This window comes from Triturus cristatus, chromosome 6, assembly GCF_964204655.1.
Source record: "Triturus cristatus chromosome 6, aTriCri1.1, whole genome shotgun sequence".
Classification (NCBI taxonomy): Eukaryota; Metazoa; Chordata; class Amphibia; order Caudata; family Salamandridae; genus Triturus; species Triturus cristatus.
Genome location: NC_140589.1, coordinates 1,214,336,134 through 1,214,356,274, shown reverse-complemented (window position 1 = coordinate 1,214,356,274; position 20,141 = coordinate 1,214,336,134). Strand labels below are relative to the sequence as shown.

Below are 20,141 nucleotides of genomic sequence, written 5' to 3'. Positions count from 1 at the left end.
GAGAGGGCGGCGAGAGAGAGGGCGCGCGAGAGAGAGGGCGCGCGAGAGAGAGGGCGCGCGAGAGAGAGGGCGCGCGAGAGAGAGGGCGTGCGAGAGAGAGGGCGCGCGAGAGAGAGGGCGCGCGAGAGAGAGGGCGCGCGAGAGAGAGGGCGCGCGAGAGAGGGCGCGCGAGAGAGAGAGGGCGCGAGAGAGAGAGGGCGCGAGAGAGAGAGGGCGCGAGAGAGAGAGGGCGCGAGAGAGAGAGGGCGCGAGAGAGAGAGGGGGCGAGAGAGAGAGGGGGCGAGAGAGAGAGAGGGGGCGAGAGAGAGAGAGGGGGCGAGAGAGAGAGGGGGCGAGAGAGAGAGGGGGCGAGAGAGAGAGGGGGCGAGAGAGAGGGCGCGAGAGAGAGGGCGCGAGAGAGAGAGGGCGCGAGAGAGAGAGGGCGCGAGAGAGAGAGGGCGCGAGAGAGAGAGGGCGCGAGAGAGAGAGGGCGCGAGAGAGAGAGGGCGCGAGAGAGAGAGGGCGCGAGAGAGAGAGGGCGCGAGAGAGAGAGGGCGCGAGAGAGAGGGCGCGAGAGAGAGAGGGCGCGAGAGAGAGGGGGCGAGAGAGAGAGGGCGCGAGAGAGAGAGGGCGCGAGAGAGAGAGAGGGCGAGAGAGAAAGAGAGGGCGAGAGAGAAAGAGGGGGCGAGAGAGAAAGAGGGGGCGAGAGAGAAAGAGGGGGCGAGAGAGAAAGAGGGCGAGAGAGAAAGAGGGGGCGAGAGAGAAAGAGGGGGCGAGAGAGAGAGGGGGCGAGAGAGAGAGGGGGCGAGAGAGAGAGGGGGCGAGAGAGAGAGGGGGCGAGAGAGAGAGGGCGCGAGAGAGAGAGGGCGCGAGAGAGAGAGGGCGCGAGAGAGAGAGGGCGCGAGAGAGAGGGCGCGAGAGAGAGGGCGAGAGAGAGAGGGCGAGAGAGAGAGGGCGAGAGAGAGAGGGCGAGAGAGAGAGGGCGAGAGAGAGAGGGCGAGAGAGAGAGGGCGAGAGAGAGAGGGCGAGAGAGAGAGGGCGAGAGAGAGAGGGCGAGAGAGAGAGGGCGAGAGAGAGAGAGAGCGCGCGAGAGAGAGAGCGCGAGAGAGAGAGCGAGAGAGAGCGAGCGAGAGAGTGAGAGAGAGCGAGAGAGTGAGAGAGAGCGAGCGAGTGAGAGAGAGCGAGCGAGCGCGTGTGTGAGTGCGTGTGTAGGGAGGGGCAATAAAATCCCAGAGGGGGGGGGGGGGGGAGATTGACGGGGTACTGCAACAAAATCCCAGTTTCGTACCCGGGCTAACAAGAGAACAAATAACCAAACCTCAAAGTTGCAGGAAAGGGGGTCAACATTTATGGTAGCACACCGAGTCGCAAATGTTTACCAACGGCAGGCGTTTATGGTCTTGGTTGAGGGGCACCTGGAAGTCGGAGTGACATCACAGACTTCTGGAGGAAGGACAAAAACTGTCAGCTGCTACTGCTCAATTTCCACAAAAGAAGGTGGCACGTGATCAGGTTTGGTCCTGCACTAGTGCTGTGACTAAAGATCCTGCCAAAAGGGCAGCCTGATTGGAGGACTGATCCTCATGCTAAGGAGTTGGGGATACCATACTCTCCGTGTCCATTCCGCTGCCAAATGTATCACTTGTGCATGGTCTTTCCTGCGCCTCATCAGAAGATTTGGATTGGCGTAGTGAAGTTAAAGATTGCTTCAACTTCTGAGATATTTTGGACTTTTTGTGGGACTTACTTGACGACTTAAGAGCGCCTGGAACAACTCCATGAATGGGCACGGGGCATTCCTCATGACCAAGACCTGGAGTGTCGTGTAAGTGACCATCGTCAGGTGAGTAGGAGCTTCAAGAAGCGATAACTCAGCACCTTAGGGTTCATGGCGCAGAAGTCGTCACAGGTCTTAGGAGTCGCTGTCCAGCTCAAAGCACCAAAGGCAAACAAGATGGGAGTCTGTCACAGAGACATCTTTTTGTGACGGGAATCACAAGGCTTAAACCACACCGTTTTTATTGGGAGTGAGGGACATCTTACCACACCAGGAGACAAAGTCTCGAAAAAAGGCTTGACAAAATGTCTAAAAAATAGTCAACAAAAAATTGACTGGAGCGGATTCTTTCCGGATCTGCACTGACCGGGACAGAAATAAAAGAACAGAAATAAGCACCAGGGATGGCACCTTTATAGGCACCATGCATGTCACTTCTAGCAGGGAGAATGCGGCTGACATGGAGCCGGGCGATGCAAGCTACTGGCACGCAGAGGTACAGCTCGGAAAATTTCCAGATCCAGTCGCATGCCTAGGGAATATTCTAAGGTAAGTCATCTGCAGCTAGAAGTCTAAATCAAATAAGCAGCAGTCAGTTTAAAACAGGCCACTTCAAAAGGAATTTACAACCGCACTGGCAACAGACAGGAAATGATAAAGCTAGAATGTGCCCCGTGCTCTCATCTGGTAGAAAGCAACCTGCTATCACATCAGGCTCTGCAAACAAAGGCAACAAAGTAATAATGAAGTAAAAAACAAAAACACTGGCACTGAAGGTTAACTACCTTGTTCGTGGATGTGAACCTTGTGAAAGGGCTAAATGCAGTCACTTAAAGTTAAGTAGGCTTACCCACTGCCACATGCTGTACACTATAGAGGGTGAAAGCAAAATGTGAATGACTAGAACAGACTAATGGATGAAAAGAGGTAGCTGAAAGTCCCGTCGAGTTTATACATTTAATTTCAGTAAAATCAAAAGGTCTTTGCTAACATCAGTCCTAAAAAGGCCATTAATACAAAAAGATTACGGGTACAGTACATTTGAAGCATCATGATTTGATAATAATCAAACAGAAAAGAAAGAAGATTTACCGGATTTAAGCTTGAAGGCTGAATGTCAGCAAGTCTAGGAGAGAGCAAGCCAGCTACAAGACATCTATTGTAGACATCTGTTACAGAGTCACTTGAGAAAGGTACTGATTTCTTTAAAAAATGCAAGGTCTATGGAACAAAAAGAAATGATTTAGTACAAAACATTTAGAACTTTTGTAGTTCTTCCATCACCTCTCTACACAAAACCTTTGAGATCTATCAGGGTGCTAGCCTGCAACGCGGAACATTATAGTATCTCTAAGGCTAATAATAAACAATCCCCTAAATAGGATTAAGAAATACTGTGGTAGTAATGCCTGCCAGTATTGAATCAAAAGCAGACAAAGAGGTACATAAAACTAGTAGTAAAAACATCTTACCCTTTTCTGAAGCCCACTGCAAGTTACATGGACGAGACCAGAGTTCAACAAACAAATAGCATCTTCGGGCAACAAAAAAGAAAATGGGAAAACATTAACAAGTGCTCTTGCATGCGCAACAATTCATTCTAAATAAAAGCTTAGTACAGAATTAATGAAGATCATAAAAAGAGGATTCACTTTACGAACATGAAAATGAATTCAGTGTAATCCAAAAGCATGTACTGTATAAAAAAAGCAGTGGTGAGCAGTTTGAGAAAAGATTTACCTCATATCAACTGCAAAATAAAATTGATAAGAGTGCAATGTATGAATTTCGTGAATTGAATGTCTTCTGAAAACTGTGGATAATACAAAAGATGCATTTGTTTTACCTTACACATCACTGCAACATCTCTGGTAAGGTTACCATACTTAATGAGAAGATGACACCTTCTACAACAGTTCACTAATTCGATACAACCCTCAGCATTCAAAAGCTTTTTCTCGGTCATGCCGCTGGGCTCAGGTTTACATTCATAAGAAAAGAAACTTTTTAACCTCAGAAACAGTGAGAACAATTACCCAACACTGTACTGTAATTTAGAAGAAACTTTTACTTTTGTAGAGGAAAAAGAAGACACGTGCTGCCATTCAAAAGACAGGGCGAGCGTTGCTTATGCCAAATAAAGCACAAAGCTGAGTCTTTATCCGCTTTTTGAAGCATGGGGTCCTGTATTCTTCAGCAACGTAGAAAGATTCTCTATGCAAAGTGGTGAATTCAAGTGGTAGATTATTAACCTATGAGACGATTAAAGTGTTGCCCATAGCAATGTAAGGCTTAAATTAACTGCTGTTAGTTGCTTCTTGCTAGCTACTAGCAGTCGTCTGTGCTGAAATGCATTTTGTGGTGGCATGTGTAGTGAAGGTCGACAAAGTTAAGGGTTTCAAAAGCAATAAACTAGCGTAAGAACAACATCCATACTGGTCATCAGCAGATTCTTTGCTAAGAATCGCCACCAGTAACATCACACAGGACTAGGAAGGAAGCAGGGCATGGTTAGGAACGGATAACAAACTCTTCACTTTTTGTCCAATAAATGAGATAAAACAGACACAAACATAATAAGTGTTGGGGAAGGTTGCAATTTGGCAAGAAAAGCTGTGACACCTTTCACTGCTTGATAATTGATCGCCTTATCTTTTTTCTCTAGCATGCTCAACAATAGGAATCCAGTGAAGGAAGTTTTATCAGCAGGAAAATTGTAAAGATCACTCCTTTTCTTTAATACTCACCTTATATGAGAATCTGCCAATAAATAAGATAAAAATTGGCTCGGAAACCATTATCAATGTGCATTCTTTCTAGCTATATCCTTACCACCACCAGAGAGAAAGGCTGTGTTCACGTTATTTAACAGTCTGCTGCATGTGTTAAGTTCTTGCAAACTGTTACATTCCGGGAGCCTGAAAAGGTGGACATTCCTGCTTTCCATTTCCAAACGCATCCAAGTACTAAGTAAAGTCTTATACCTTCTTCTCCAACTTGAACACATCAAACCATTTTGAAGCACATCCATCAAGGACTCTTTTCAAGGTGAAACCTTATCCTCAACTATCTCTATCTGAGTCTTCAATCCAATGTCAATAAATCAGAGTCCCACAGAATTATTTAATGAGCATGTTACCAAGATTTCTACACTATTATGGACAATCTAGGAATGTGGGCACCATTGTTACCAATGGTCCAATTCATCCAGGTTGGTGCAAAGTTCTAACACTATCCAGAAGACCAGCGTGCCCTCCTCCAAGCTGTCATAGAGGACTTTCTCATCACACCCAAGAGTGTAGCAGCTTTGTAGTTTCTTTTCCCACATACTGTAAAGTCATATGCACATAGAACAGTGTAGCCTTTAGATGGGGATGGAGGGTCACCCCAGGTCACAACCACCATGTCACTGCTTTAGTAGGGAGGTTCAGGCTTACATACGCAAAGGAAAGAGGATCACTGTTCCTTCAGGGAAGCTAGTAACCTTCTCCAATGTGGCTAAGTTGCTATCATCAGCTCTGGTCTATCCCAGTGCGAGAAAGTACCTCTTGACATGGTACGCCCTCCCACTTTTTGTCTGGAACATTTCGATTGAAAGTGCCCCGGGGCTCCTGCCAACCAGGTTCCCTGTGCCAGAGCTCCTTCCCTAAAACTGTAACATCATTGGCACAACTTCAGACCCCTCTGTAAGTCCCTAGTAAATGGTAACCCTTGTACCTAGGGCATTGGGACTGAAGAGAGTCCCTCAGGGACCCCTCATCAAGGCCATGCAAACTACCACTGCAGCCTGCATACCTCGGTGCAGATAAAAAAAGACAAAGTCGACATGGTACACTACCTGTGTGCCATGTCAAGCAGCACTGCTTGAGGTATAGGTAAGTCTTCACTCTAGCAGGCCTTACAAGCCCTACGGCAGGGTGCACAATATCTCAGGTGTGGGCATATCTGCATGAGCAGATATGCTCCTACAATATTTAGGTCTATTCTAAATATTGTAAGTGCCAGAAAAGCCATAGAGAGTACATGTGCTGAAAACCCAACAACTCGAGATCCCCAGCACCACTATTGCTTCACGGAACCCAGGAGTGTTTGGTACCAAACAACTCCTCTTAAAAAGACCCACACTGATGTCAATGTTGAACTTATTAAAACATGTACTCAGAGGTCCCACTGAAAAACCTACCAACCCTGGTGTGTTCTCTGACTGGCTCTAGTTGAAGAGGTGTGGCGCAGCGCCCAGGGTGCCCGACTCCAGACCACAGGGTTCAAGGTTCGATCCCCGGCTCCTGTTTCTGCACCCCTGGGTCCAGAGCCCCTTGCTCTTTGAGGCCAGAATCAAAGCCCATCCTGGGCAGAGGTGTCACACCACCACTCCAGGCAGGCACAGTGCTAAAGAGGGATGCTTCAAAGGCCTTGCTGCCTTTGTGATGTGACTCATGTCTCAGCTGCTAGCAGCAGATGGCAGCCCCAGATTCAAATCCCCACTGTCGGCGGGAGAAACAGCAGAAAAACTAGGTGAGGATAAGAGGTGTGCCCCCTTCGCCAACACGACCCCTCAGGTGCTGGAGGCGAATTGAAGCACATTTTTTAGTGGCTATCCATCTTAAAGATGGTGGGACTTAGCCAATGACTTCTAGAAGTATGCCCCCCCCCTCCCACAGGAGGGTGGCATGATAGAGGGTGTAGACACCCCAGACTTGGCGCCAGCCCTGCTGGCCTGTCTGCTACCTTTCGCCCTCGCTACCAAAGGTCAACTCGTCCTGCAGGCCCAGGGACTTCCAAAACCCTGGGAGGACTGTCTGCCTTCAATAAAGATCATGATCACCTATGTACAGCAGACCTGTCCAGAAGAAAGCAACTTTAAAGAACAAGAACCCTATCCTGAGGAACCGCCTGTTAGACCTGCCAGCCCTTTGGCTGTCCCACCTCATTTTTTCTTCCTTTACCCTCTAATTTTTCTGTCCAATAGTTTTTTTTGGTGTTGACTTAGAGGCTCTGGGTGCCCCATCATCACTAATTGATGGTGTGGCGCAAGGCGCTTCCCTAAAATGGAGGGAGGGAGAGAGCTCCTCCACAAAATGGTGGCCTAAACTGTCACCTTAGAACCTGGGCCATAGGCTGGCATGAGGAGTTCCAGAACCTTCTGGGCCACTCTAGCCAGTCAGGGCCCAGGCTATTTATAGAGGTGAGGTGCGACGGCCATTTGGGGGGGGGGGGGGTGAAATGAGGTAGTCAGGAATAAGGCACCTGAGTGGGGAGGTAGGAGCGCCAGAGGGGGGGAACTGACTGTTCTTAGGACCTGCTTTTTCTCTCCCCTTGGTTGACACCACCCCCCTACCTCGTGACCTAGCCCTGCCTTCAGCCTCTGACCCTGGGATCACGTCAACGTTTTGTGCTCCCCGCCTAGTCAGGACCCCTGAAGAGAACTGGGGAAAAGAGTGACCATTTCTGACCTTATCCACCATTTTCCTGACTGTGCCTGGGTCCCCCCCCTATCTTGTTCCGCCACTGGCGTGTGGCCTGCCGCATTCCACCCAACCTGTCCTGAGCCTGGGCGTCGCTGTGAGGAGACAGGGGGCGCTAGGCGCCGAACACTTCGCCACCCTCGAACTGCCGGCCACCCCTTAATTTGTGCCACCCCCGTCGGTGTTGTCCCAGACAATAGCTCACCGCTGCGGCCCAGGGCCGGAAAGATCGCCCCCATAGTCATCGGGCCCGTGGAGAAGCCCAGGGCCCCATCGCTGCAGTCGGAAGGCAGGAAAGCCCACTGGAACCCTGCGAAGGCCTCACCAGGCCTGGAGCCATCCAGTGAGGGCCGCGCAAGGCCGTGAAGCGGATTCCCCCCATCACGTGAAGGGGGCGGACTGCGACACGCCGCCTCCGCCGCCGGGTGATTTGCCGACTGGGCCGCGCCCCACAGGTCGCGTTGCATCGGCGGCTGCGGGCGCGGGCTCTGGAAGTCTTAGGGAAACTCCGGAGCAGTCTGGAGTCCTGCGGAGCCCCTACCACATCGCTGGACCGCGCCGAGTGGAGCGCCGACTGAGAGGAGGCCCGTGAGGGGCGAAAACCAGCGCAGGGGCCGAGAGAAGGCTGAGGAGAAAGGTAACCCCTGGGGGAGGCGGGCGGAAGGCCGTAGAGAGGCCCAGAGAGCCACAACATTTCCCCTGACCTGGGACCCACCTCACCAGCATCTCCTGCCTCTGTAGGGCTCCAGGACAAGGGAGTTTGGGGCCCGAGGACCTCGTCTCAGACGGAGAGTCCCGTTAAGGCCTTAGGTACTTGCCGGGGATAGCACTAATGAGGTACTGAGTACACCGCTAAGCGGAAGGGCCACTTTTAAGGCGCTATGACTCTATTTAAGGCGCTATGAAATTACCAAGTGCAGTGCTATGTTAATGACTCTATTTAAGGCGCTATGAAATTACCAAGTGCAGTGCTATGTTAATGACTATTTAAGGCGCTATGAAATTACCAAGTGCAGTGCTATGTTAATGACTATTTAAGGCACTATGAAATTACCATGTGTAGTGCTACGTAAATGACTATTTAAGGCGCTATGAAATTGCTATGTGCAGCACTATGTTAATGACTATTTAAGGCGCTATGAAATTGCTATGTGCAGCGCTATGTTTAATGACTATTTAAAGCGTTATTGAATTTGCTGTGCTGTGTTTGACCACCAGGTGGCGCGCTTGATTTCACATCAGGGCTAAGGTACTTAAGTACTGCCAATTTAACCACAACTAAATGTTTTGACCCTAATGTGGTGTAGATAAAAACGGATTGGTTTCATTTGAAAGAAAAGAGAAACCTGATAAAAGGAAAGATAAAGCTTTTCTAACTTTTATAATACCTTGGTGTAGTGTCGTTTTTAGTGGTGATACGCTGGAGTGCTGAGGTGAGTGTGATGCAAGCACGACATGTTACTCCGGAACCTGAGCCAAGCTACCATAGGACTTTAGGTCCGACACCGCCTACCAGACCCACCTCTGCACCAGATGTCCACGGCCCGATTCCAAGTGACCTACCAGGCCCTAGATACTCAAGAGTAACACTTACTAGAGATTTACAGGGGGCAGAAGAGAAGGACCAGTGAATGACTTGGCGCCAGCCTGTCTGCTGCCTTTCACCCTTGCTACCAAAAGTTGATTCGTCCTGCATACCCAGCGACCTCCAAAACCCTGGGCCGACTGCCTGCCTTCAATAAAGACCATGATCTCCCGTTGACAGTAGACCCGTCCAGAAGAAACCAACTTTAAAGAACAAGAACTCTATCTTGAGGAACCGTGAAACCGCCTACCGCATCCACCTCTGCTCCCAACGCCCACTGCTCGAGGGCACGTGGCCCACCGGTCCTGGGAAGGTTCCCTAGCAGCTTCGAACAAGAGTCAATCGTGGGTTTGATGTGGTCTTGATTGTAGTGCACAGGGTCCCTGCCAACCAGGTCCACTGCGTCAGGGCTTAGCTAAAACATCATATTCCCAATTGGCACTTCTGCTCGCCTGTAAGACCCTAGTAAGTAGCATCCTGGGTACCTAGGGCCTGGAAGCTAAAGAGGGTTCCCTGGGACCCCTCTCACTGGGACCATGCCACTGTCCTTTCAGCTTACATGCCCTTCTGAGGGAAAAATAACAAAGTCGACATGGCACTCTGCCGAGGTGCCATGTCAGCCTAGCAGGCCTTACAGCCCTAAGCCAGGGTGCACTATTCCCCAGGACATATCTGCATAAGTAGATATGCTCCGACAATGCTCAAATCAATTCTTAAATAGTGTAAGTGCCAAGGAGGCCATGTACATGGGCTGGAAACTCAAGAACTCTAGATCCACAGCACCACAATGGCTTCACTGATGGCTTCTTTGGTATCTAACAACTTCTTGTAATAAAACCACACTGATGCCAGTGTGCGATTCATTACACCATGTACTCAGAGGGCACCACAGAGATGCCCCTGAAAACCTACCAACCCCAGTGTGGGCACTGACTGGCTTTAGGCAGCCTTCCACACACAGACATGTTTCTGGACCCCTGGGTGGAGAGCCCCCGCTCTATGGTTCCAGAAACTTTGCACATCCTGGGCAGAGGTGTCACACCTCCTCCCCCAGGATGGGCCAGTGATCAAGGGGAAGCTTAAAAGGCCTGCTCAGTGTGTAATAAAACCCCCAGCCTCTGCTGCTAGCAGCAGATGACTGTCCCTGGGTTACACCCCCACTTGGGGCAGGACAACCTAGAAGAACAGGAGGGGGGCCCACCTCAGCCACCTCCACCCCTAAGGTGGGGGAGGCGAGGTGAAGCACATCTTTCAGTCCCTGCCATCTTGAAGATTGGGGGACCCCATCCAATCAGGGCTAGATCCATGCCCCCTCCCACAGGAGGGTGGCATAATAGAGTGTAGCCACCCCAGGGAAGGTGCCCATTAGGCCTACCAGCTACTCTCCTAAAACACCGCTACATTTAGTATTTAGGTGGCTCCCCCAGACCTGGAAACTAGATCTGCGATTACCTAATAAGAAAGAAGACATCCCTGCAGAGAAGACTAAAGAGGACTGCCTTGGTCCCAGACTTACCGTCCTGTCTCCAGCTTTGATGAACCTGTGACCTGTCTCGCAGCCAGTGACCTCAGAACCCCGGGAGGGCTGCTGTCTTCAAAAAAGACTCCAATCTCTAAAGGAAAGCTGCTGTGTCCAAAAGTATCTACTCCAAGGGCTCCGGATCCAGCTGGAACAGTGACGCCTGCCACACAGTGCACTAGACGCCCCTGGCCCGAGTCTGAGTGGCTCACCCATTCAGTGATCTTTCCCCAGCTATTCTGATCTCCATTCCAGTGTTGGCAAACAAGTTACTTACCTTCGGTAATGATATATCTGTAAGAGATATATATTTGTTATAAATTCCTTACCTTAGAATTACCCCCAGGTGTCAGACTGGATCTGGCGAATTTTTTCTCAGCAGAACCCCTGCGCATCAGTACGTGGCGTCAGTCGACTCCGCGTCCAGCCTCGTGATCGCCGGAATGAGGTCACGGTATCTACTTAGGCGCCGCCCCTGTGCGCTGACATCTGCTCCTTTACACAACATTCCACGCCAGAAGCGCAGAGCCATGCAGAACACGGACCACTGATGCACTTAACTAGGGCCCTGAAAAGGGAGTCCCTTACTCTAGAAGTCCGTTCACAGAACGGGCAGGATGGGTGGGGCGGTAAGGAATCTGTAACTAATATATGTCTCTTACAGATATATCGTTACCGAAGATAAGTAACTTGTTCATCTGAAAGAGACTATTAGTTATAGATTCCTTACCTTAGAATAGATACCCCAGCAACACCAATCCCGGAGGTGGTTCTGCGAACCAAGTTCATACCAGAAAGTCCTGGAGAACAGAACGGCTAAAGAAGCTCCCTCTCCGGGCTTGCCTATCCAGGCAGTAATGTTGAGTGAACGTGTGCACAGACGCCCATGTGGCTGCCTGGCAGATATCACCAAGGGGGACTCCATGTCTCAAAGCAGTAGTGGCTGCCGTCGCCCTTGTGGAATTGGCACGCAGTCCTACCGGAGGCTCCTTTTTCGCCAAGGAACAACAGATGTTAATGCAACGAACGACCCATCGAAAAATTTCCCGTTTTTGCACAGCCAGACGTTTCTTGGCGTCCACTTAGCCAACAAAGAATTGATCGTCCAACCGGAATGGTTTTGTGTGATCCAAATAAAAGTACAGTGCACATTTTGGATCCAGACGTTGGAGTCTCTCCTCCTCCTTGGAAGGATGCGGGGCAGAAAGAAGGTGGGCAAAGTGATGGTCTGTCCTATGTGAAAAGAGGTAACCACTTTGGGAAGACAAGAAGGTCTAGTTCGAAGGACAACCGTGTCTGGATGAACAGCCAGGAAAGGAGGTTTAGAAGAAGGAGCCTGAAGCTCAATCACCCTGCAGGCAGACGTGATGGCAACCAGAAAAGCAGTCTTTAAGGTCAAGAGTCTGAGAGGACAATTATGTAGTGGCTCGAAAGGCGCACATATAAGGTAAGTTAAGACCACATTCAAGTCCCACTTGGGCATTACAAAAGGAATAGGAGGAAAAAGGTGAGTAATGCCCTTAAGAAATCTATTTACAATAGGGGACTTGAAGAGACGGCTGATGAGGAAGGAGAAGAAAAGGCCAAAATGGCTGACAGATAGCCTTTAAGGGTGCCCAGAGCAGAGCCCTGCTGGGCCAAAGATAGAAACAAGAAGAGAACCCCTGAAAGAGGGACAGAAAGAGGACCCACAGCCTTTGCTGTGCACCATGCCACAAATTTGTTTCATCTACAGGCGTATACAGTTTTAGTGGAGGGACGCCTGGCTACCAAGATGACATTGCCCATTGGTTGTTCTCTCAAACATTAAGAATCTTGTAATTCCTTTCTCCTTCCAGATGTCTCAGAGCTTCTTTACAACATGGCATCCCTTAAAGCCCCCAACCATTTGAGCGATCCTCTACCGGCTAAATTTTTTAAGGATCTCAATTTAGCCATTCTCCCTCTGTGGTCCAGGATCATTCATGAATCTCTCATACAGGGAACGATCCCTAATTGCCTCAAGGCGGGGCAAGTTACTCCCATTCCTAAGAAGTTCAACTCTGATTTATCTGATCCTAACAACTTCCGGCCTATCACCAGGATCATGATTCTAGCTAAATTGTTCGAAAAATGTGTCCATTACGCAAAGAAATGCAGACAAATTATTACTACCTGCAACGTCATCACACAGATGTGGCATTCCTGCAGGAAGGAATATCCTACTTACCAGTATGCATCTGTTCTTGGCATGTAGAGCTGCAGATCTACACACTTTTGCATAGATAGCCATCTGGTGTTGGGCCCGGATGTTTGCAGTTTGTTTTTTCTCTTGGAAAGTCTTTGGAAGTCACGAGGTCGGTGACTCCTCCCTTGGTCCGTATTGCGAATGGGCTTCGGCTCCATCCTCAGATTGTTTTTCGCCAACAGGGAAAGATGGAGCGTAGTAATAATAGTGAAGAAACCTTGACAGACGCTTATTCTATTGCGCACTCGCTGTTGCTGGCGCTGCTGCTGGCGCTTCGCTTTTTAAAACTCCTGATTTTGTGAATTTGTTTCATTTTACTTTGCTGCACTTCTCCCCTGTTTTTAGCAGGGTCTTGCCCCCTTCCTCATTCCGCATATAATTGGCTCCCTCACCGCCGTTTTGGCGGGCCTGGATCCCGGGGGTGGTTCACTGTGGGCGCCATTTTGGGTAGGGCTGTAAATGTAGCTTCGGGCGCCATCTTGGAGCGTCCTCGCGCTAGGATTGGTGAGCCTACTTAATGCTCCCCTCTCCCGCGCAGCGGGACGCGCAGGTGAGGACGCCGTCGCTTAGCCGGAGTCGTGCCAGAGTCCTGCCAGTCTGCGCTCGTCCGCGTCGAGGCAGCGCGAGGCGGGGCAGGCTCTGTTTCTTGTCGCTGTGTTGCTTCGCCGCTTCTGGCAGGTATGTTGTCTTATACACGGTCCGAGCTGCTGGACATAGGGCAAATGTCCAGAGGATGTGTCTGTAAGCCTGTGGACCCTTTAGTCGGCCCTTACAGCTGTGCCTGCAAAGGCTGGTCACTTAAGAGCCCTACTAAAATCCGTTCCTTGGAAGATGCTATTCCTGTTACGCGAACGTGTGCTGCATCTCGAGATCTTCGTATTTGGTGTCTAAACATTAGATCGCTGGTAAAACACCACCTGTCCATTTATGATTTGCTTGAGAAAGAGGACCCCGATGTCTTTCTAATGACAGAAACCTGGCTTCAGGATTCGGATTCTGCCATATTGAATCTTGCATTCCCTCAGAACTATACCGTCTTCACTTCCAATAGGACCACAAGAGGAGGTGGTATTGCTATGGCAGTCAAATCCTGTTTTCCAGCTGAATGGAAACCGTCGGGACTACCTGCATGTGAAAGTGCTATTTTCAAAGTCGCTTTTTCCCATCAATTCACTTTCAGTGGTATGCTCATTTACCGTCCTCCCGGCAATGATTCTGTCTTCAGGTCCGCACTGGCCGATATGGTCAGTCCTATAGCACTCGGTTGTGCCAATTTCAACATCGTGGGGGACCTCAACATCCATTTTGATAATGGGTCATCCACTACTGTGAGCACTCTGCTGGCGAACCTTGAAGCTCTTCAACTCACTCAGCTCGTCACCCTTCCAACCCACTCAGTGGGCCATATTTTGGACCCCTTCTTTTCCACACTTGATGGGGTGAGGTTGTCAGATCCGAGGCTGATGGGGTGGACTGATCATCTGCTGGTAGAAGCCTTTTGTCCGGTCCACGATAAGCCTTTTATAGCTGTGGACAGACCTATTCTAAAAAGGCTTTGGCACAAGCTTAGGCTTGAAGAGTTTTATAGCATACTGGAACAGAAACCTCTGAGCACCTTTATTAATGTGGAACAAGGTTACCAACAGTTCTGCGCTTGGATCACCGATGCCCTGGACTCTCTCATACCTCTACGGTGGTCGAAAGGCCGGACAAAAACACCTAGTCCTTGGTATAATGAGTCACTCGCAGAACTGAAAAAAGCTTGCCGAAAAACAGAGAGGGAATGGAGAAGATCCTATGACCCTGCTCTGAAAACTCGGTACTTTACTGAGCTGAAGTTCTACCATAGAGCTATTTGCAGAACACGAGCCGCATTTTACGCTCAAGAATTTGCTACCAGCCCCAACCCATCAAAACTGATCTTTAAGGTACTGAAGGACCTTATGAAAAACAGATCCACCTCAGAGGTGATTTGCACAGACTCCCACTGTGATAAGCTGGCCTCCTTTTTTGTGGAGAAAGTGAAAAAAATCTACCAAGGTTTTGACACACTCCACCAGAACCGAGAGATTACTGTCCCCGATACGATGGGATATGAGACCCTTGCTATGCTACCTGAACTGACTATTGAGACCTTTGACAGGCTTAGCCTCAGGGTCAAGTCAGGTTCTCCCTCGGACCCGTTAAAGCCAGCCTTTATCAACACACTTTCCCCACTGTGCCGTGACCCCATATTGAATCTTATCAATATGTCATTGTCCAACGGAACGGTACCCACGGCATGGAAACAGGCAGTGGTTACTCCTATACTAAAAAAAGCCAACTCTGACCCCCGGTTGCCAGAAAATTATCGACCCATATCCCTGTTGCCTTGGATTGCCAAAGTAACAGAAGCCCACGTCAACTCTGTTCTGTCTGAGCATCTGGCTCGCAACCAGATATTGGATCCCAGTCAGAACGGCTTCCGGTCGGGACACAGTACCGAGACGGCATTACTCTACATCACGGAACATCTTCGCCAGGTACTGGACTCAGGTCGTACTGCAGCGCTTTTACTATTAGATCTAAGCGCTGCCTTCGATACTGTGTCCCACCATATACTGATCCAACGCTTACAGGAGGCGGGAGTGACTGATCTCGCTCTCCAGTGGTTTCGGTCTTTTTTATCGGATCGATCCTTTAAAGTGGCTATACCACCTGGCCAATCCGCCACTTATCCCCTGGAGCTGGGGGTACCACAGGGATCCTCGTTGAGCCCTACTATGTTCAACCTCTATGTGAAACCGCTGGCTGGTGTCGTCAAACAGTGGGGTCTTACGATGGCCTCATATGCGGACGACACACAGCTAGCGGTGACACTTAGTGAAGACCCTGAGGTGGAGGCCCCCAGATTCCGGGCGGGTCTGATGGCAGTAGCAAGCTGGCTTCGCACCAACTGCCTTCAGTTGAATGCCACCAAAACAGAGGTGTTGGTACTAGGGAAGCACGCTGAGCTATGGGGTAACCAGTGGTGGCCATCAGAGTTGGGTGTCACTCCCATTCCAGCTTCTGGAGTGAGAAATTTAGGCATCTGGTTGGACTCTGCGCTCACCTTCAGGGACCACACCAAGAAGGTGGCTGCCACGTGCTATGGCATTCTGCGGGGAATAAGGCCGGTTTTAAAGTACTTTGATCCCCCTACCAGACAGCTTGTGGTCCAGGCCTCTATACTATCTCGGCTGGACTACGGCAGTTCACTGCTGTTAGGGGTGAATCAAGCGGAGGCCTCTAGGCTCCAAAGGGTACAAAATGCCGCGGCACGGGCCATAGTGGGCCTCCCTAGACATTGCTCAGTGTCTGGTATCATCACGGCCTTACATTGGCTCCCGGTCAGACAGCGAATCCAGTTCAAAGCGCTGTGCCTGACCTTTAAAATTTTGAAATCTTCTTCGCCGCCGGCACTTGCCAACCTACTCACGCCCTATATTCCTTTGAGATCCTTGAGATCGGAGGGGCTTCACCTGGCTGTCTGTCCACGCTTTAAATTGAGCAGTATGGGTGGCCGCTCCTTTAGGGTGCTCGCGGCAGGTTTATGGAACTCGCTTCCGGTACACATCCGAGCTCTTGAAGACCTGCTCGCCTTCAGGCAGGCGATTAAAACTTTCCTGTTTCCTGTGTTTGTTTAATTTCTTTTTTTTTTATTGTGTGTTATGTTATAGTGTCTGTCAAAGCGCCAGGACGCCCCTTTGCTGGGGCAGCTGTGCGCTATAAAAATATAAATAACATAACATAACATAACATGTGTGTTGTATCTAAATAAGATAGACTGGAACAGATACTGGTAGCCGGGGAGGCGGGTGGGCGTGTGTAGATCTGCAGCTCTACATGCCAATAACAGATGCCTACTGTTAAGTAGCATATTCCGTTCGAGGCATATGAGCTGCAGACTACACACTTTTGCATAGACTATATAGCAGTTCCCAACCCTAGCGGCGACCACCGGTATCTGTTGCAGTGGTTTGAAAAAGTGTTTTTAGTAAAGCCTGGCCCACACTAGCTGGTTGCTTGGTTTGCACATCTACACAGTAATGTTTAGTGAAAGTGTGCGGTGTTGACCATGTAGCTGCTTTGCAGATATCATCTAATGAGATGTTCCCTAGAAAATCCATAGAAGCCCCTATCTTTCTTGCAGAGTGGGCTTTGGGGGAACAGATAGCGTGCGTTTTGCCTTGTGGTAGCAAATCTGTATGCAATTTACAATCCACCTAGCTATCCCTGATTTAGAGATGGGGTTGCCTTTATGTGGTGGAGAGAAAGAGACAAATAGTGGTTTTGTCTTTCTGAAGGGTTGTGTTCTCTGGATATAGTAAAGTAAGGCCCTTTTAACATCCAGTGTGTGTAGAGCCCTTTCTGCAACAATTTGGGGCTGCGAGAAAAAACCCGGTAATTCTACCGATTGGTTTAGATGAAAGGGGGAAATGACTTTGGGTAGGAATTTTGGGTTAGTACGGAGGACAACTTTGTTCGGGTGCATTTGGAGAAAAGGTTCTTGTATAGTAAGTGCTTGTATCTCACTGACCCTTCTAAGGGAAGTGATGGCTACAAGGAAAGCTGTTTTCCATGTGAGAAACTGCAGTTCACATTTATGCAAAGGTTCGAAAGGCGGTCCCATTAGCCTTGTGAGAACTATATTTAAGTTCCACACAGGTGAGGTTGGTAGTCTGGGGGGAATTATTTGTTTGAGGCCTTCCATGAAGGCTTTAATAGCAGGCACTCTGAAAAGTGATAGGTGCTGTCTGTTTTGTAGGTAAGCAGCAATTGCTGCAAGGTGTAGCCGAATGGATGTATATGCTAGGTTACACCTTTGTAGATGGAGTAAGTAGCATATGATGTGCTGTATGGATGCGTCTAGAGGGTTGATTGTGTTGTTATGGCAATAAACAACAAATCTTTTCCACTTTGCCGCGTAGCAGGCTCTAGTAGTAGGGCGCCTAGCTTCTCTGATGACGTTCATACAGTCAGGGGGAAGGTTAAGGTATCCGAATTCTAGGATCTCAGGAGCCAGATCACAAGGTTGAGCTGAGCTGGGTCCGGGTGTCTGATCTCTCCATGGTTCTGGGTTAGGAGGCATGGTGAGAGGTGTAACTTTTGGTGTGGCACAACCGAGAGTTCCAGCAGCATGGTGTACCACGGTTGTCTGGCCCATGTTGGAGCTACTAGAATCAGTGTGAGGGAGTGCTGTTGTAGCTTTCGTACTACTAATGGAATTAGTGGGAGAGGTGGAAAGGCGTACGCACATTTGCCTGACCAGTTCATCCATATCGCATTGCCTTTGGACAATGGGTGTGGGTATCTGGCGGCGAAGCTTGGGCATTTTTTGTTTTCGTGGGTGGCGAAGAGGTCTATGTGTGGATGCCCCCACATCTGAAAGAACGGGTGAAGAACCTGTGGGTGAAGTTCCCACTCGTGGATCTGCTGCGTTTGTCTGCTGAGCAAATATGCCATGGTGTTCTGGACTCCTGGGACATGTTGGGCTAGGAGAAAGATTTTGTGTGGAATTGCCCATCTCCATATGCTCTGTGCTAGTTGAGAGAGCTGTGGAGAGTGTGTGCCGCCTTGTTTTTGAATGTAGTACATGGCCGTCATGTTGTCTGTGCGAATAAGGACTGCCTTGCCTAAAATGTGAGTGCGATAGGATTTTAGGGCTAGAAAGATTGCCAGTAACTCCAGATGGTTGATGTGGAGTAACTTTTGTTGCGGCGTCCATGTGCCCTGCACTGTGAGGTGTAATAGATGAGCGCCCCAGCCGGAGAGCGATGCGTCTGTTAGGATTATTTGTGGAACCGGGTCCAGGAACGGTCGACCTCTGGAAAGATTCGTGGTGTTCCACCACTGCAGAGAGCGATGGGTGCGACCGTCTACCAACACCAGATCTGTCAGTTGCCCCTGGGCCCGGTTCCATTGGGGCGCTAAGCACTCTTGGAGTGGACGCACCTGGAGTCTTGCATGAGGCACTATGAAAATGCAAGAGGCCATCATCCCTATCAGTTGCATAAACACTCTTGCTGGGAGAGAGTGTTGAGGTATGAATCTTTGACGCAAAGCCTGAATGCTTGCAATCCTGGCAGGATTGGGGTAGGCTATGGCTTTTGAGGTGTCTATGGTGGCACCGAGGTATTGCTTTGTGTGAGATGGTATTAGCTGGGACTTTTGGTGGTTCACCGTGAAACCTAGCTGGTGAAGTAGTTGGATTGTAGTGGCGGTGTGATGTACACATTGGTTGTAGGACGTGGCTTTTATTAGCCAGTCGTCCAAATATGGGAAGATGTGAATGTGCTGTCTTCTGAGGTGTGCCGCCACTATTGCTAGGCACTTGGTGAATACCCTTGGTGCTGTTGTGACCCCGAATGGGAGCACCTTGAACTGGTAGTGTTGCCCGTCCACTACAAATCTGAGGTACTTTCTGTGAGCATGGTGTACCGAAATGTGAAAGTATGCGTCTTTCAAGTCCAGTGTGGTGAGATAGTCGTTCTGGGAGAGGAGCGGAAGTACCTGCTGAAGTGTTACCATGTGAAAATGGTCCGAATGTATGTATGTGTTCAGAGGCCGGAGATCTAAGATAGGTCGTAGAGTCTCGTCTCTTTTTGGTATCAGAAAGTATAGGGAGTAGACCCCTAAATTTTGCTGATTGGCGGGGACTTGTTCTATCGCCTCTTTTTGTAGGAGGGAGATTACCTCCTGTTTTAGTAACGTGGAACGTTCTTGTGACATTGGGCGTTGCCTGGGTGGAATGTGGGGGGGGGGGGGGGGTAGATGTCAATTCTAGGCAGTACCCTGAACGAATAATTTGGGTCACCCATCTGTCTGATGTGATGGACTCCCAGACTTGAAGGAAATTTTGTAGTCTGCCCCCGACCGGAGTGGGATGGTCTGGAGGGAGCAGGGGGAAGTCATTGGGTAGGCGGTGTGGCAGAGCGGGCGGTATTTGTTTTGCCTCTGCCTTTATTGTTATTGCCTCTATAGCCACCTCTTGTGAAGGTGGATTGAGCAGGGGATTTGTAGGAAGTGGACGCGCTATCTGAGGAGTAGCCTCTGCCCATGGAAGAGCGGCGAAAGGAACGCCTAGGAGGGTGTGACTGCAGGGCTCCCATAGATTTCGCCGTATCTGTGTCTTTCTTCATCTTCTCGAGGGCCTCATCTACCTTTGGACCAAACAGGTGTTCTTGATCAAATGGATGATTTAATATGGAGGCCTGTACCTCAGGTTTAAAGCCTGAAACTCTCAGCCAAGCATGGCGACGGAGGAGGACGCTAGTGTTAATGGCCCTGGAGACTGTGTCTGATGCGTCTAAGGCACAGCGTATAGAGGTGTTAGTTATGGTCTTACCCTCTTGAATTAATTCATTGGCCCTATTTATGTATTTTTCTGGGAGATGGTGCATGATGGTTTCTAGTATATCATAATGCGCTCTGTCGTATCTGGCCAATAGCGCTTGAGTGTTGGCGATACGCCATATATTGGCTGCCTGTGACGCAGTGCGCTTTCCTGACGCGTCCAGTAGCTTTGACTCTTTGTCAGGTGGTGGTGCTTCGCCTGACGCCTGGGAATT

At 49.6% G+C, this 20,141-nt stretch overlaps 1 protein-coding gene across 1 annotated transcript in view; it reads right to left on the bottom strand.

Annotated features, from left to right (window-relative positions):
* Nucleotides 1–20,141, bottom strand: part of AHCTF1 (AT-hook containing transcription factor 1) — a 1,022,752-nt gene that overhangs the window by 861,027 nt on the left and 141,584 nt on the right. The window contains exons 11-12 of the mRNA XM_085612122.1: nucleotides 3,229–3,290; nucleotides 2,849–2,977 (exon numbers count right to left, since the gene is read on the bottom strand). Of these exons, the coding sequence (XP_085468248.1) occupies nucleotides 2,849–2,977; nucleotides 3,229–3,290 (191 nt within the window). The remainder of the gene's footprint in view (nucleotides 1–2,848; nucleotides 2,978–3,228; nucleotides 3,291–20,141) is intronic.